The 16,885-nt window shown below is 41.0% G+C and overlaps 1 protein-coding gene across 1 annotated transcript; it reads left to right on the top strand.

Moving 5' to 3' along the window:
* Positions 1-544: 544 nt before the first annotated feature.
* Positions 545-16,509, top strand: LOC146520147 (heparan sulfate glucosamine 3-O-sulfotransferase 6-like). The gene is made up of 2 exons (XM_085157845.1): positions 545-1,413; positions 13,933-16,509. Exons 1-2 carry the CDS (start codon positions 920-922, stop codon positions 14,549-14,551), a joined length of 1,113 nt encoding a protein of 370 aa, XP_085013971.1. The 5' UTR covers positions 545-919; the 3' UTR covers positions 14,552-16,509.
* Positions 16,510-16,885: the final 376 nt, after the last annotated feature.

Here is a 16,885-nt window from a genome sequence, read left to right as displayed (position 1 = left end):
TGCAAGAGAGATATGGGTTGCAGGTACCCCCTCCTCATGTTAGGCCTATTATTTTTTGGGGGGGAGGTTTGTGCCAAGAGACCATGTGTTGAGCTTCAGAGTGCAAGAAGAGTACAAGAGGTTTTAGATAGACGTCCTCGGGGCTCGTGTTATTCACAAAGCTGACTGGGATGTCTATCATGAGTTCAAAGGGGCGAGGAAGATTTTCTTTGGTGGGGAGTCATCTTACATTTGTAAAACACTGACGTGGGCTCTTTAGAATAAAGTGCTCATCATTTTTTCCCACATTGCTGAGCTAAAGAAGCTAAATCATGTGCCTTACACTTGACTTGACATAAAATGACTAAATTCTTTATTAACTTATTAAAAAAATCATTTTCCTAATGGTGCTTTAATACGCTACAGTTGTTTTCTTATGATGATACATACTGTAATGATTTATTAAGAATGTTATGCCTCATAAATTTTTAATTATACAGGATAAAAAACCCTTCATCCTATCTGTGCTGGAATGATCCATCTATAAGATGTCACAGCAGGAAAAGGGTGGGGACATGTAAAAGGAAAAAGGGAGGGGTGTAGGGGGTGTAGAAGAAGCAAAGAAACCTTGAATGAGAGCTTCCAGGACCCTGGAGCGCACAGACACAACAAGCTGGAAAGTCTCAGCTAACTGAGTTTTAAAGAACAAACGATTCAAAATGATCAGAGGACATCTTTAGTAGCTCTTTTCTGAATTATGAATGTAACTTCTGACAAGTCCACTGTGCCACTCCACTGCTGAGAAAAGCGTGTGATGGATCAGCTTTGCGCAACAGGTTCTCCAAAGAACATTTAAGCTCGAACTCTGATCCATGTAGGGAACAAAAAGAAGCATGCTGTCACCGCTTTGGCCCTTTGGCATCGAGCAGGAGATCAACTCATGGGATGTAGTGGCTGCAGATTCAGGGTCAACTTTGGGAAGGCGCTGTCCAAAGTCTCGGTCTTTTTCACCATGGTCCTAATCTTCACCTACTTCTTCTACTGCCTCACCGGATTTTGTGATTCGGCTCCAAGAGCTGCATACAGACAAGAAACTTCAGACTTGGACTATGACATTTTGGACGATCTGCGGCCACCCCGACGCCTCTTCCCCGATGCGCCGTTTCAGCGGAACCGCACAGGCTCCGAGGACGCTCCGGCTGAGCCGTCACAGAATACGCTGGACAGCGAAAAGGAGACTGTCCAGAGCAACGGCATCCCCGTGTCCAACACTTTCGGGACCAAAAGGTTTCCTCAGGCGATTATAATCGGCGTGAAGAAAGGAGGGACTCGCGCCCTGCTGGAGTTTCTCCGCATCCACCCGGACGTGAGAGCGTTCGGCGCGGAGCCGCACTTCTTCGACAGGTTTTACGATAAAGGGCTGGAGTGGTACAGGTAAGGATGAACGCACGAATCCACTCATACAGAATGTAACTGGCTTTTAGCCCAGGTTTGACCGCAAATCATAAAATGTAAAAACTGTAAATCGTGGACCATCGTAGGCAGTCCAAAACTTTAAAACGACACAGGGTGTCTGCTGTAAAAACCGATGTGCTCTTTATAAGTGAATCTGACAGGTTTATTTGGAAAAGGTTTGAACACGATTGCATATTTGGATGTCATGCCGGCCAATGCAGGATTGTATATGCTGTAGGGGTAAAGGGTCAGCTGAGCAGCACCGATGTTTTTGCTGACATCTTATCACCTGTGCAGATGTGCTGATTTCCTCCGTCAATAGAAGAGACAGCAATGCATTGGCTGGTTGATAGATTCGGATCAGCTTTAGACAATGCTCCCTCTCTTGTGCTGCGCTAGATCAAAAGGGCTAGTGAGGTCCCAGAGGAGCTTTTCATCATCTTGACAGTCATCTAAACACCATTTATTCACTTCAGCATGACATCCTGTATAGTGTTCCCCTTTTTGCTCTGCAACGGAGCCACAAAGAACCACAAACATCACATCGATTACTCTAACATGTAAAATCTACAGCAAATACCCCATCATTATACCATATAAAGCACCTTGGTGTGATTTGGAGCTATATAAATAACATGAAATTGAATTGAATTAGAGAATTTTCAAAAAGCAAAAACACAAAAATCTGATTGACAAGGAGAGCAAACACTGAGTGGTGATCTTAGTTAATGTGATTGCACAGTTCCTTTACAAAAGGCACATAAAATGTTCATCAGCTACTGTCATACTGACAGCACATGATTTGGTGTGACCAGGCTGACCAGAGCCCTCATTTGGGTGTAGTTAAGGCCCTAAAGAAGGATTTATTTGTGCGTGAAGCTGGTCCTGATCATCTCCATATGTTCTACAAGCTTCTGGACATGATCCCAGCTGAGCAGCGTGTGAGAACACAATGCCATTTGGGGACCTTTAAGCAAGAAAGGTGTCATAACTACACAGAGGTTTGACAGGGTAAGGATCATGAATAACAGACACTTTGATAGCAAGATGGTGTAATTTAATCTTCCTTTGCCTTATTTTCTAAAACCCCCTTTGCTCCCTTTTAATAGGAAACATAAGGACACATGGAAACGGTTTCACCACTGATAATTTTAGCATGCCGTTAAATTTCTTCTCTCTCACTTTTTCCCTGTGCACACACAAACACTCATATATACCGTATGTATGTTAGCAGTCTTAAGTACTATGTTACCTATCCTCTGTCTCTCCATGCCACATTTACAACTCATCCTTCTCCCCAGATTCTTCCCTGTCACTTTCTCCTTCTCTCCTTGCGTCTCTTCTCCTCACTCTCCCTTCAGAATAGCAGAATGTGAAAATACCTGTGGCCAAACTGGTGTTTCCGGGGCATTTTTTTTTACGTGTGTTTTAATTAGGCTGACTTGTGCTGTAAAGCTGTTAGGCCTTAATGGTGTAACACAGCACTGCCACTAACACGGCCTGTAAAAGGTAGATCAGTCATGCAGTAATATCGCCTAAACCCAACAACAAATCTAAGTCACCACATGCAACATGAACATTTTTCAAAGTGTAGCCAAGTTAAGAGGTGTAATTAAAGTAAAGTGATCACCTGTAAGTGTTTAAGAGATTAAATGGGAGTTCTGCATGGATATAACTGATAATACCTGCATTTGTTCACATTCACAGTATCACAAGAACGTGAATGTGGATTATGGTTTTGTCTTTTGCTGTGATTTTTTTTTAAAGAAGTGAACTTCACTGAAAGTTGAGGCGGAGAAAAGTTGGAAGGATTAATGCAACAATGGAGAGCGACAGCAGCAACATGATACCGGATGAAATCACTGAAAGATGATTCCGCTGTTGTCACCGAATCGCAAAAATTGAGCAAATCTGTTTTCTGTCATCTGCAGTGACCCACAAAGAAGCCGCTGGAAGTTGTAGACAGCAGCATTTTGTGTGTGTGTGTGTGTGTGTGTGTGTCAGTGACAGAAAGAACTTATCCATGTGGAACAAGCATGTCCTCCTCATCTGACTGTCAGTCACAGGGTCAACTCTCTGTCACATCTGGATGTGACACACACACACACGCACACACTCAATGCAGTGTAAAGCAGTAGTTTAAGACAGGCTCTGAAAACGCAAACCCTGCTTTGACATTTAATCTTTCTGAAGTTCTCTGTCTCATCTGATCTCATAAGATAGAGAACCGATTGCTGTAGATATTCCTCCGGATTATCCATTTAATATTACCACAGCACTTATTTATCCATATCATAAGTGATAAAGTGATGATAAACATCTTTAATCCTGAATCTTTTCCTTCAGACAAATATGACCTTTGCGTGCTTATATATCTGCCATAATCCCCATGAATAAAAATGGTGCGTTGGAACTGCTGTTGATTATTTTTACAGACGAGTCACGATTTTATAAGTAACAAACAGCCGCTTGCCAAGATACATGGTCACACACTGGCATATCTGAAAGCAATTTGTGCACTGTCATAGTCTGCTCTCTTTCCTGGATGGAGAAATAAGCACAAACCGAAGGCGACTGTAGCAGATGGATGAGGGTTGTAATCTGTCATATTTGAGTCATTGCTGTCAGATGTTGGATGAAACCAGGGGCGATCTGCATGCTGGAGACACTTCATAGATTCAGCAGACAGAAGTACCCTCCCGTGCGTGTTGTTCCAACAGCACTGTCTTCTCGAAGACGAGCTCAGACCTCATGCATGTGTGTTTTCCATTGCTTTTATCTGAGCGATCAAGTCAGTCTCCGCTCTCTTTCCTTCTCCGCCCTGTCTGTCTCTTCATGCCGTTCTCTCGTTTGCATGTGTGCATACGAGCCCATTACGGGAATGGAAAAGCCACAAATAGTGCATTGAAAATAAGGCAAAGATTTAACGGTTTTCTGTGTTGTTTTACGGCTTAAAAGAGACTTCACAGAGTGATGGGTTTCATATGGGACTTAAGAGCCACCGCAGAAAGCTGAAAAACCTCAGCTTTCCATGGCACAATAGTTGTAATTGTCACGGCTTTGTCACAGTGATGAGGCCTGGAATGAGTAATGATTAAATTCTGTCTGATGACGTCAAAGTGAGCGCATTTATTTCTCATCTTGTAGAAGAACAAACTCTTTTTAAAAAGATTACTTCTTCATTTCTGTTTGAGGAAAAACTCAAGTTCTCATGGCTCATCAATATTTTACAAGGTTATCAATTAGCTGACCTGTAGTCTTGACACCACAGGCCATGCCTGATTGGATTGCAATTAAAACATGGTATAAATCCATTAAGGGTAACAGCACAAGGGCAAGCAAAAATGCCAGCTCTGCTAAAAATGACATCAGAAATGGATTTATGCAAACAAGACTGGAAATAGATGACAACAGATCAAAATAAGAGGAGGACATGCCGATCTTTATGGGGTCAGACTGATATACACATTTAATTTTATTATTTTAAAACATATAATCAGCATTTACACCAGCACCAAAATTTAATTTTATCCCTTGATTTTTCTAGCACAACCATTAAAATATACATATCTGCACATTTTAAAGGTCTCTTTTTATTTATTTATTTTAGATTACTGTTATATTTCAGCTTTAGTTACTCTGGAAATCCTGACGATGAGAGTCCTAGCCAAAAAAGACAGCAGTGCAATCAACTGAGTTGCATAAACTAGACCACATGCACAAATATAAACAGAATAATACACAAATTAACTATACAAAAATACAGCTGGTGAAAATAAAATACGAGGACAACCAAAATTTATAAAAGTCAGCAGCAATGAAGCCTAAAACATCAATATTGTCTCACACCAGAAACAAGGGTAATATTCAGGCAAAACATTTGCAGCATGAAGGAACTGCATCCAAGTCATTTAAAATCGCCTTAGATTCATTTTAGTGTGACCACTTCCTTAAATTTTAGCTGATTGTATATAAAAGATGGACGCAACGGTGCGGTCACCCATTGGTTAGTGAAATGCTGGCTTGAAGCCTTCAGCTGAGCGCTCTCACTGCCACCATCAGACATCACTTGTGCGTGTTGAGGATGGCAGCTCCAAAGCGTACCCTGCTTTATCCTCCTTTTGGAGTCTCATGGAGACTTTAAATTACAAAGTGAATGTCACGTTCTATTAGGTAACACTTGAAATTTGCATCTGAGCCCACAAACCCATCAGGAAAGTTTTTAGTGAGGTCATAGATCAAAGGAGCCAAAGGCGAGTTTTCCCACAGGCTGAGGTTTTGGAGAGACATGGCTGCTCACCATGTCACATCAAGATGTGTTGCTGTAGGGTCAAGTGAATAAGGCCCCGTTCACACCGGCCTTTTAAGAGGGGGAAAATGTGTATTCTCCAACCAGTTGTTGCAAGCTGATGGCAGGCACGATGGAATCTAGCGCTAAACTCTACATAGGCCTAGAGCTCTGGTTGGTGACCCATAGCAACCACCAGCAACCCCAACCAGTTGGCACAGACCTCCTTGCAGTTGCTTTGGTTGCCAGCAGAACACCACAACTGCTGGTAATTTGCATGGAAAACGCCAAGTGGTCTGCAAACACTCATCAACAATCCTCAGAGCTGTAGTGAAGCTGTGAAAACAGCAACACAAACTAGAAGTTGCCTTCAAAGTAAAAGTTGCACCTTTTCAAATGTGTTGGCTGCAGCACCGGGGTCAATCCTTTCTTCGAATGTGAACATTCTCTGTTTACAGTTTGCATCGCAGTTCTTTCAGTTTTTATTACGTAAGTGTTTGCAGACATGTTAGCATCTTCTATGCACAATAATGTAACTGCTGTCACTGAAGGTTTGCAAACCTGTATGTCAAGAATAATCCGTTCAGCCGAAAGAAAAATAAGATATTTTTAGGCACTTTAGTCAGCTGTGACAGATTTGTGTGCACATCATTTAGCAATTTATATCTTTAATATTATTTGAAGTATAAATAAGACAAGATATAGCCACAGTTAAGTCCATAAGTATCTGGACAATGACACACTATAATTTTGTGGTTTAACAAAATCATTGCTTTTTAGGATTTACAACCATTTCTATGCATAGCCCCCCTTTTGCATGTGCTCGCCCTGAGTCCAAATAACAAAAGTTATGTTGCTGTCTAAATACTTAAGGAACTAATGGTACAGTTTGGATTGTTCTCAAGTCATCCTGTGCTTTGTGCATGCTTTATCTCAGTATTATCTGAGGGGGGAGATTCAGGCACTTACCCTGTCAGTTTGGATTTTTGACAGCTGAAATGGTGAAAGTGGAGCCTAATGCACACCCACGGGGGAACATTTTCCAGAGTGAGGGTGATTTTCTCAACACCTCATTCTGTGTACAGCCCTCAGGCCATTAGCCTTAGACGCTGAACATGGCTGATTGGTGTAACAGGCCAGGAAGTGGTCTCTGTAGTGTTGGGTTGTAGTGTGTTTTAATGGTGCCAGGTTTTGGCTGGACTTAAATCTAGGTGGTATTATAAGGTTTGAAAATAGCCACATTCACACTTCATATGGTGGGAATTATAATAATTTGGGGTGCTTTGTAATCCATTATGGGGTGCCTGTAAAATCTTGGGGGGGTTTCTGTCTTGTCCTTTTTTTTTCTCAGCTCTATGCTGCAGTTAGCTGGTGAGAAAAGTACTTTTTGAAGAAATAATAGTTTGGGTGAAAATTAAATGTTTCAAATGCTTGGTAGTCATGTTCAGTCAGGCAACCATTTCCAGAAAAGAATAGCGTGAGCCTGAAAAAACACGAGAGTATCCAATGGAAACACAATCATATGGCTCCTGGGAAATTTGAAAAGACTATGTTTTACCACATAGCTTCGATGTTTAAAGGGTTTGAATGAATCCAGATCTATAAAAGAAAAGTATGTGTCTGATTCTCATAAGAGATGAACATCAACAGAGACACACTCATAATTTTCTCTTTTAGCTCTCGGGTTCATCAAACTTCAGCAAAATCTGTCTTGATTATTAAAAATCCCTGTTTACATATTTATGACAATGTTAACATGCTGATTTAATAATTATAGAGTTTTCACCGCCTTAGCGCAGGGTGTTAGCATGCTAACATTTGCTAATTTGTGCTTAACCTAAAGCAGAGCTGAGGCTTAGGAGATCACAGCAACTCTCTGCATGTCCTCCTTCACTGCATTTATGAATCTTCCCTCTGGTCTTCCTCCTGTCTGGCAGCTCCATATTAAGCATCCTTTGTCCAGTATACCCACTATCTCTACTCTGCCTGTGTCCAATCAATCTTAGCCTTGCCTCTACTCAACTTTGTCTCCAAAGTCCTCAACCTGGGCTGTCCTTCTGATATACTCATTTCTAATACTGTAAGGATGCCCAAAGAAAATCAGAGCATGCTCTTCAGCTCTGCCAACTCGAGCTTCTATCTTTTTGGCAGCCCCATCATGTCCAAATAAAACATCATATCAGGTCTCACTACCAACTTGTGAACCTTCTGTAACAAATCACCCCGACACTCATCGCCACCCACTCCACCCTCCTGCCTGCATTCTGTTCTTCAGCTCTCTTGCGCAATGACCTTTAATTTAGATGATTGACCTCAAGTGTTTAAACTCATCCACCTTAATTGTTGATTTAAATATATGTGGAAATATTGCAATTTGTGCTTGGTGATTGTGCTTGAAAATTGTCAGGGAGTCCACTAAGATATTGGAATGAAACTTGATGGACAAACATATACAGAAAGACTGAATCTTAGATCCATCCATTTTTTTTTTAGCTATCATAGGGAAAGAAGCAGGGCACAGCACAAAGAAACAAACAACCTACAGCCAGTTTTGAAATACCAATTAACCTAACCAGTGCATGTCTTCGTACTGTGGGAGGAAGCTGGATACCCCCATGCAGGCATGCTGAGAACACGCAAAGACCTTCGCTTGCTGGTAGATTCAAACCCAGATTCTCCCCCCAGTGAGAATTCTGCCCTTGTGGGCGCCAACTTCCCAGCAAAGCATCACGGACTTCACATCCTGTCAGGACTCCTAATTATAACTGGACATTCAGTCTTTAATTGGGCATCGACCTGCATAAAGTAATTCCTTTATAGATGGACTCCCCCCTTCCCATGTTTGTGTGTGATTTTAACTCCTTTCCACCCACACACTCACACTCTGGTCTCTGTGGAAGTGTTGCACTTCAGCCAACCTCATGCAGAGAAATCCATTTACTAACTCCATTACTTTGTAGAGGAAAACATCATCCAATGCAATTAAAACTAGAGGGTGGCAACAGTTTTTTCTCGCAGCTGGGTTCCAATTGTGATCAAACCATCCAGTGGTCCTGTGACTGACACTTGCAGAGGTGTTTAGTGTGTTTGTGTCTGTTTGAAAGACACAAACAGACACATATGTGTCTGTTTGTGCATATGTGTGTGTGTTACTAGTGGTAACACACACACATATGCAATACTATTTGTAAAGTTTCTGCTCCACACTTTCTCATTCAATGTTTTACTTTCTACACATCAGCTTATATTCTTTTCCAACTTTGATGTGTGACACTTTGAGGTCTCAAACATGGCGATAGCAGGGGAAAAACTGCACTTTGTATCCTAGAGACAATAATGCCTCCTGCTGTATGTGTTCACTTCCTTGTAGCCAGATGAGATTTGCCCCACAGTCTTGTTTGTACTGGTTTAGCCCACCTTAGCTTGGTCAGAGGGGAACAGCAACATATGTTTCATCCAGACATGATGCTGTAAATCAAGGTTCCCACACTTATCCTGTCAGACTGACAGACTTTCCGTTGCCTCCAGGTTGCTTCTGTCACCCTTCGAGCATAGCGACACAGTTGGGAAATGTTTCCCTCAGTTTGACATTTATGCTCTCTCTCATTTTTATAGCCTTGATTTTTCACCACCTGTTTAATTGGATCTCAGCTGAAAAAGCCTTTTGGTGTGGACGCCTGCCAAAGCAGAAGCCTCCTTCAGGAAGACCGTGTGTAACGTATCTGGCCCGGTAAATTGCTGTGATAACTGATGGAATTTCAGATCGACGAACCGATGTGATAATTGGATTTTCCGGCTCCACTTCTGTGCAGAATACCTTTTGTTTCTGCGCTGCGGGAGTATGTGGCTCCCGCTTCAGCGGGAGAGCCCGTAATCTTGGGGGGCAGGAAGTCTCTTGGCCACATCCTTGTTGCCAGGGTTGTTATTTAATCTTATGATCCAGGCTCCCTCGAACATATCAGTAGAGTAATCAGCTCTGGAGCACTTCAGGGAGGAAAAGCACTACATCCTTTTAACAGCAGGGAGTTCCAGACTAGAGTGGCGAGTCAGCAAGGCTTTCCGATACAACGCTAAATAGAAAACATGTTTGAGTTCTTCTCTTTGCATATTTAAATGTTAACAATAGTAGGCTAAAAGGCATTTCCCTTAAGCTAAATCAAAGAGGTGTATATAAAGCATATGTTATTTGCAGATTAATCGTCCCTGATCTGTTTACAGTATACTGACACCACATACAGACAGATTTATGACAGAAAAAGGCCTCTATCGATTCTCCGATAATGAGACTGATTGTGATGAGGGAGATAGGGACCTGAGCAGAGTGGGGGTAAAGTCACAATTCATTAACTATTCATGAATATGGAAAGACAACTTATGGTCAATTACAGAAGTGTCATTTATGTGAAGAAGTGAAGGACAAATCCAAAACTATGAATGAGAAAGCAGAAGACGGACACCGTGGGTGCAAGGATGCTCATTTTCTCATCAGTATTCACTGACACCTCCGTGCTCAAATATGCACATGTGCAAAAAAGCAGTCATACACACACCGACACACACTGAGCACAATCTGTCATATAGAGACAGACGTATTGATCAGACACAGATAAACAGGGGACGGGCAGGCAGTGATAGGCCATTTGCAGCTCTTGAAATTGGATAGTAATCAATTAATGGTCTTTTATTATGGGGATCATTTAATGGGGATGGATTGAAATGGCTTAACTTTAAATGCAGAGGAAAGACTCAAATCTCTAAAAGTTTCCTTCTCACTCAAAGTCATGTACTTTATTGTGCACTTTTAACCTCTTAAAACTTCTACAGAGAACATTTTACATAAATAACAGACCAAACTAAACACTGAACCACAGAATAGAGTTTCCATCAGGAGTTAAATGAGCAGGAACACCTTGTTAGTACCACATTGGACTCTCTTTTTACTTTAGAGCTGACTTAATTCTTTGTGGCATAGATTTACTAAGTTTCTGGAAAACCTCCTCAGAGATTTAGGTCCATGTTGACATGGCAGTATCAAACAGTTGCCCAAGATTTGTCGGCTCTGTACATCCATGATGGGAATCTCTCGTTCCACCACATTCCAAAAATGTTCTATTGGGTTGGGAGCTGGTGACCTGAGAGGCTGTTTGAGTAATGTGAATCCAGTGTCATGTCCAAGAAACCACTTTGACATGATTAGAGTTTTGTGACATTTCACATGATCCTGCTAGAAGGAACCATCAGAAGATGAGTACAGTGTGGTCATAAAGGGATGGACTTGTCTGTGACATTTTTAATTAATTAGTAATAAGGGTCCCAACAATCTACCGCCAGCAACCCTAACTGTTGATACAGGCAGGATGAATCAGTGCTTATGTTGCTTATGTCAAATTCTGACCCTACTATCTGAGTGTTACAGCACAAATTCAGACTCATTAGACTAGGTAACTTTTTTTTCTCCAATCTATTATTGTCCAGTTTTGGCGAGCTTGTGCAAGCTGCAGCATCGGGTTCCTGTTCTCAACTGACAGGAAAGGAATCGGTGTGGTCTTCTGCTGCTTTAGCCCATCTCCTTCAAGGTTGTTTGTACAGAAATGCTCTTTTGCATTGGTTGTAGTGAGTGGTTATTTGAGTTGCTGTTCCCTCCTGATCAGCTCAAAGCAGTCTGGCCACATCAACAAGGCATTTTCAGCCAGAGAACTGCCACTCACATTTTTTTTTTCAACCCTAGAGATGATTGTGTGGGAGAATCCCAGTAGATGAGCAACTTCTGAAATGCCAGCCAGTCTGGCACCAACAACCATATTTTATTCAAAGTCATTTAAATCAACTTTTTTCTCTGTTCTGATGCTCAGTTTGAAATTCTGCAAGTCTTGACCATGTGCACATGCTTAAAAGCATTGAGTCGCAGCCACGCAATTGGCTAATTATATGTTTGCGTTAATGAGCAGTTGAGGTTAATGATGCTTAATGAAGCGTGTGTGAGCACTGTTTTTATGAAGAAGGTTAATGCAATTGCACAAGACCTACCTAGGTGGTTAAAAGTTCTTATAATGAGATTTTACTGTGTTTGGTTGACTTTGTTGAAGCGTTAAGATCTTCATTTTGAGTGAAATAGTCAAAAGCCTATGTCTTGTTCTTCATTTGATGTACATTCTCTCATATTTCCCTGGTGTATTGTATTAGATATGTTTTTAAAGAGCAAAAGTAAAGTCAGTGAACTTGCATGGACTACAGTCATCTGCTGCTTTGTTTCCGTGAAAGGGAAGTCATGAAACTTTGCTGAACCTTCATTCCCTCAGATCAAAGAGGAAACACTTTAAATAATGTGGGCATGCAACTGTCATTACTCAAGTAAACCCATTTGAAAGTGTTTATTTTCCTAATTGATTAAAAGCATTTTTACTACATTGCACTAATACACGGTTACTTTACAAATACTCATTAAAATAATCAGGAAAGTGAAAAACAAATCCCCCCTCGGATGTCATCTACACTTCTGAATGGCCTTTTGTCATTGACATTTGGAGTTAATGCAAACTTGCAATCTGAAACAAATAAAGCACATATGCTCCATTACTTGTTTATTTTATGGGAAACCACATGAACGCTCTCTGTTTCCAGTAACACAGTAAAGGATGTGTTGGGTAAATGAACTGCAGGCGATTCATTTACTGCTTTAAACATTGCTCATCATCCATTTGTCGTGCAAACAATTTGTTTCCGAAATCCAAATCCACCACAACGCTGGCTCAGGCAGTTTGTCAATGTTAAATGTAAACACATGAATAAATGCTGGACCTGTTGAACACCATGTTTTCCCTCACTGTCTGTTGGCCAGATATTGCTGAAATAAGAGGAGTCCGCATCAGTCAAGGGGGTTTCATGCAGCTGTGACTCGATGGTTTTAAATCTAATCAGTAGAAGAAGAAAAACTTGCTCAATCATCTCAGGAGAGCAGGTGCCATGAAAGATAAATCAGCAGATTAGATGTCACAGCGCTGGTTAAAGCTTAAGGTACATTTTGCATCATAATGCAAAATCTATCACCCCAACACAGTAACACCTAATTTAGCACGAGTCTTTCCACTGGTATATTCTACCCAGCATTTCTCCTCATTACTGCCATGTGTTTAACACACTAGCTGAGCTCAGCAGCTCGCCATCCCGGTCGCACTTCCTGCAGACTTTGGCCTGCTTGAGTCCTTGTTGGAACCTATTGGGGAGGTGATGGTGAGGGGGTGGGCATTTTGCTCTTGCAGGAAGAAGAGGGGGTGGAAATCTGTAGGAAATTGCTGTTAAGTGGTTCTCGAGGCTTTGTGGTTTTGACTCACTGGGCCCGTGGTGAGTGGATGGTCCTGTTCTGCAGACCTTGCAGTGAGACCCGGAGGGGCTGTCTGGGGCCCTCGAACATTAACAGAGTAGTGTCTGAAGCTTTGATCACACAGATTTTGAGATGCTTTAATAGCAACAGTGTGTGATGTTCTTACATTATCTCTTAGTGGTCTTTTTGCTGAATGTAGTATGGGATTAAAACAGCAAGTGGTGCTGGTTTTGAGTTATAAACATTGAAACTTTATTGTGGTAGCTCAGAAACCAGTGGTGTAATTTTGACAAAATGTGAAAATATTGTGCAGCCAGATCAAGAGTGTTTTGTGGAGTTAAATACATGTAACATAGCAGGTTAACACAACTTGGCTCAACATATAACGTAAGCAGAATATGGACATAATATCTTCAAGTGAAATGGTAAATGGCCTGTATTTGTATAGCGCTTTTACTAGTCCCCCCTAGGGACCCCAAAGCGCTTTACACACCCAGTCATCCACCCATTCACACACTGGTGGAGGCAAGCTACAGTTGTAGCCACAGCTGCCCTGGGGCAGACTGACAGAAGCGAGGGTGCCATATCGCACCATCGGCCCTTCTGGCCAACACCAGTAGGCGGTAGGTGAAGTGTCTTGCCCAAGGACACAATGACCGAGACTGTCCGAGCCGGGGCTCGAACCGGCAACCTTCCGATTACAAGGCGAACTCCCAACTCTTGAGCCACGATCGCCCCTTTTTTTTAAAAGTGGCCAAATTTTAAAAAAAAAAGAAAAACACTTCAAGAAATCAAAACAAGTGAAGTTAAGCTCCAGACCTGCTGGATGTACTGAAGTGAAATAGACTGTGTCAATATTTATCTGACAGTTTCTTCTTTTTTAATTTAGGAACCTGATGCCTCGGACACTCGACGGGCAGATCACTATGGAGAAGACACCCAGCTACTTTGTCACCAAAGAGGCTCCAAGTCGCATCTGCACTATGAATTGTCAAACCAAGCTCATTGTCGTCGTCAGGGACCCGGTGACGAGGGCTGTGTCTGACTACACCCAGACGCTGTCCAAGAACCCAGGGCTTCCATCCTTCCAGAGCCTCGCTTTGAAAAACTCCTCCACAGGTTTGATTGATACCACGTGGAGTGCTGTGCGCATCGGCCTCTATGCCAAGCACCTGGAGAACTGGCTCCAGTACTTCCCTTTGTCTCATTTTCTGTTTGTTAGCGGCGAACGACTGGTGTCTGATCCAGCTGGGGAGATGGGCCGAGTTCAGGACTTCCTGGGTTTGAAAAGGGTTGTTTCGGACAAGCACTTCTACTTCAACCAGACAAAAGGTTTTCCCTGCTTGAAGAAGCCAGAGGGGAGCAGCAGACCCCGCTGCCTCGGAAAGTCTAAAGGCAGGCCTCATCCCCAGATCCCCTCTGAGGTACTGCAGAGACTCAGAGACTTCTACAGGCCCTTCAACCACCGTTTCTACCAGATGAGTGGACAGGACTTTGGCTGGGACTAAGCAAGAGTCTTCTTTGTGGAGAGATGCTCATTTACTGTTTCCACAGGGCTAATGTTCTCAGGGTACTGGGAGCGACAAAGTCCATTCTGCCTCAGTGGAGTCAACACGACATGCAGCACTCATAAACTGTCACTGTTTTGTTGTATTTTGAGGCTCAGACGGACATAGTGCTGCTAATATGAAAACGACAAATTTAGTTAATGGCTTAAATATATAACCGTTAAACTGTTTTTGACATTCTTTATGTACAGATTAGAAGAAAAGGTGATATTTATAGTTTCTGTTGAATACAACAGGTATTTTTTTATTATTATTATTAAAGAAGTGTATTTATTGCGTGACAAAGCAGGACATAATACCAACATCTGACAGGACATTGGGAGTAATGTAATACTCTTTGCCTGCATTTACATATTTTCCAGTCTTTTGAATGCTACATACAGTTTGATGTTGCAGGACATTCCTCAGTGCATTGCAGTTGATATACCAATGATACCTCATTTGTAAATATTAAGTCGAAACCATGCGTAGACACATTCCATTTGTAAGTATTTTCCAATAAAAGCCGCATCATATTTTATATTGTAATTCCTGGATGGGATCAATTGTATCAGCTGTTACTCACAATAAATTGCTACTTTTGATCTGTGATTATTCTGAACCACTGTAACTGTAAAAAAAAAAAAAAAAAAAAGTGTTCAAATTACAGTGTATAAAAAATGTGCCTCTGATTCTCTGTGTTGTGAAGTAAACTTTTATCTGATGTGACAAACTAATTTGTTTTCATTTCATGTGTTAGCGTTAAGGTCAGTTTTTGTATGGTTACATCAGGGTGCAAAATTGTCACCAGAGGTTGAAGACTGTACTGTACTGCCCATTCTCTATGTAATACAGTTTACACAGCTGGATCTTTCATATCAAGAAAATAAAGTCCTCTGAAAACAAAGGAATGTGTAAGTACCATCCGTGAAAGTTCTTAGACTGTTTAAACGTTTTAAAAATATGGTTTCTTAGAGAAAAAGTGTCTCTGTGGCTCAGTTTGCATCAGCCTAAGGGGGTAAGCTGACCATTTAAACGAATGAGTTAAACAAGACTAAACCAATCAAATGAAGTTTAAATTTCAATATCTTTTGATTGCATTTAAAGAATAGAATAGAATAGAATAGAATAGAATATATCTCTATTGTCACTACCATACATATGTTGTACAGTGCAACAAAATCAGATTTTCAGCTGTACAGGTGTTCAAAGAAAGATTATATTAATTAATGTTAATGAAAAATGCAGGACACAAGAAAACCTCCCCCCTAAAAAAAAACTAACAAGTTAAACAGAGACGTTATTGAGCAAAATTAAATAAAAACATAAATTAAAATGATTAAATAAATTAAATACTGTTACCAAAACTATCGGAGATTGAAACAAAGTAATGCCACTCAAATGAATAAAAAGAAAAAAAAAGTTACCACCAGAATTTAACTGCCCCAAAATAGAGATTTGTAGCATCCATATATGTTTATAATCAGGTGCAAAGTATATTCTGGTTGTCATCAGCGATGGGTTTGGTGTTCTCTAGCAGTTCAGATTTAATTTAACTTCAGTGGCTTTTGAAGGGCTGAGTGGCTCAATTTAGCCCACACATTTGACTCACTTTGACCCAAAGGTGCCATTTTGGAGAAAACTAGTTAGCTCATTAATTCAGGCTAATATTTAGCTAAATTATTTGCACACATCATAAATACTTTTGGACCTGGACAAAGACAGCAGGCATTACATCTGATATGCAATTTTTTTATTTTTATTTTTACATTTCTTTGACAAGCCAAATATGATATATAGCACTAAGATGCCAAAGGCAGTTTTTAAAGTAAATTGGTGTTCTGCACTCGTCTCAGGTGCATCACAGTCTGGCAGAAATGAGTTTCAAAATTAACAGTCACATATCAATAAAGTGTAATCTGTCAACCATCCATCTCATGAACTAGGCTGAAGATATGTTCAGTTTTTGGCGAAATCATTTTTTATATATGCTTTATTTATCCAGATAAAAGTGTTTTTGATATTAAAAATGACATTTTCAAGATGGCAGCAGAAATGCCATCACAGTTGTGAGTACAAGCTTGTGTCCACCTGCAGCTGGGCTTGTGACTCCTCCCAGTCTCGAATATAGGATTTTCAGCAAATTAGGTGAAAGTGAATGTTTCTGAAAAACGATTCAGTTCCACTTTTTTTTTTATCAGTAATTTATTTCAAATATATGTTCTTTTGCCTCCGTTAATAACATGCTTCCCCATAGAAAAGAAAAGTTAACCAAAAGATCAACTTCTTGCTGTC

Source organism: Neolamprologus multifasciatus, chromosome 4 (genome assembly GCF_963576455.1).
Source record: "Neolamprologus multifasciatus chromosome 4, fNeoMul1.2, whole genome shotgun sequence".
In the NCBI taxonomy this organism is placed as follows: Eukaryota; Metazoa; Chordata; class Actinopteri; order Cichliformes; family Cichlidae; genus Neolamprologus; species Neolamprologus multifasciatus.
This window is presented reverse-complemented; position numbering and strand designations above follow the sequence as displayed.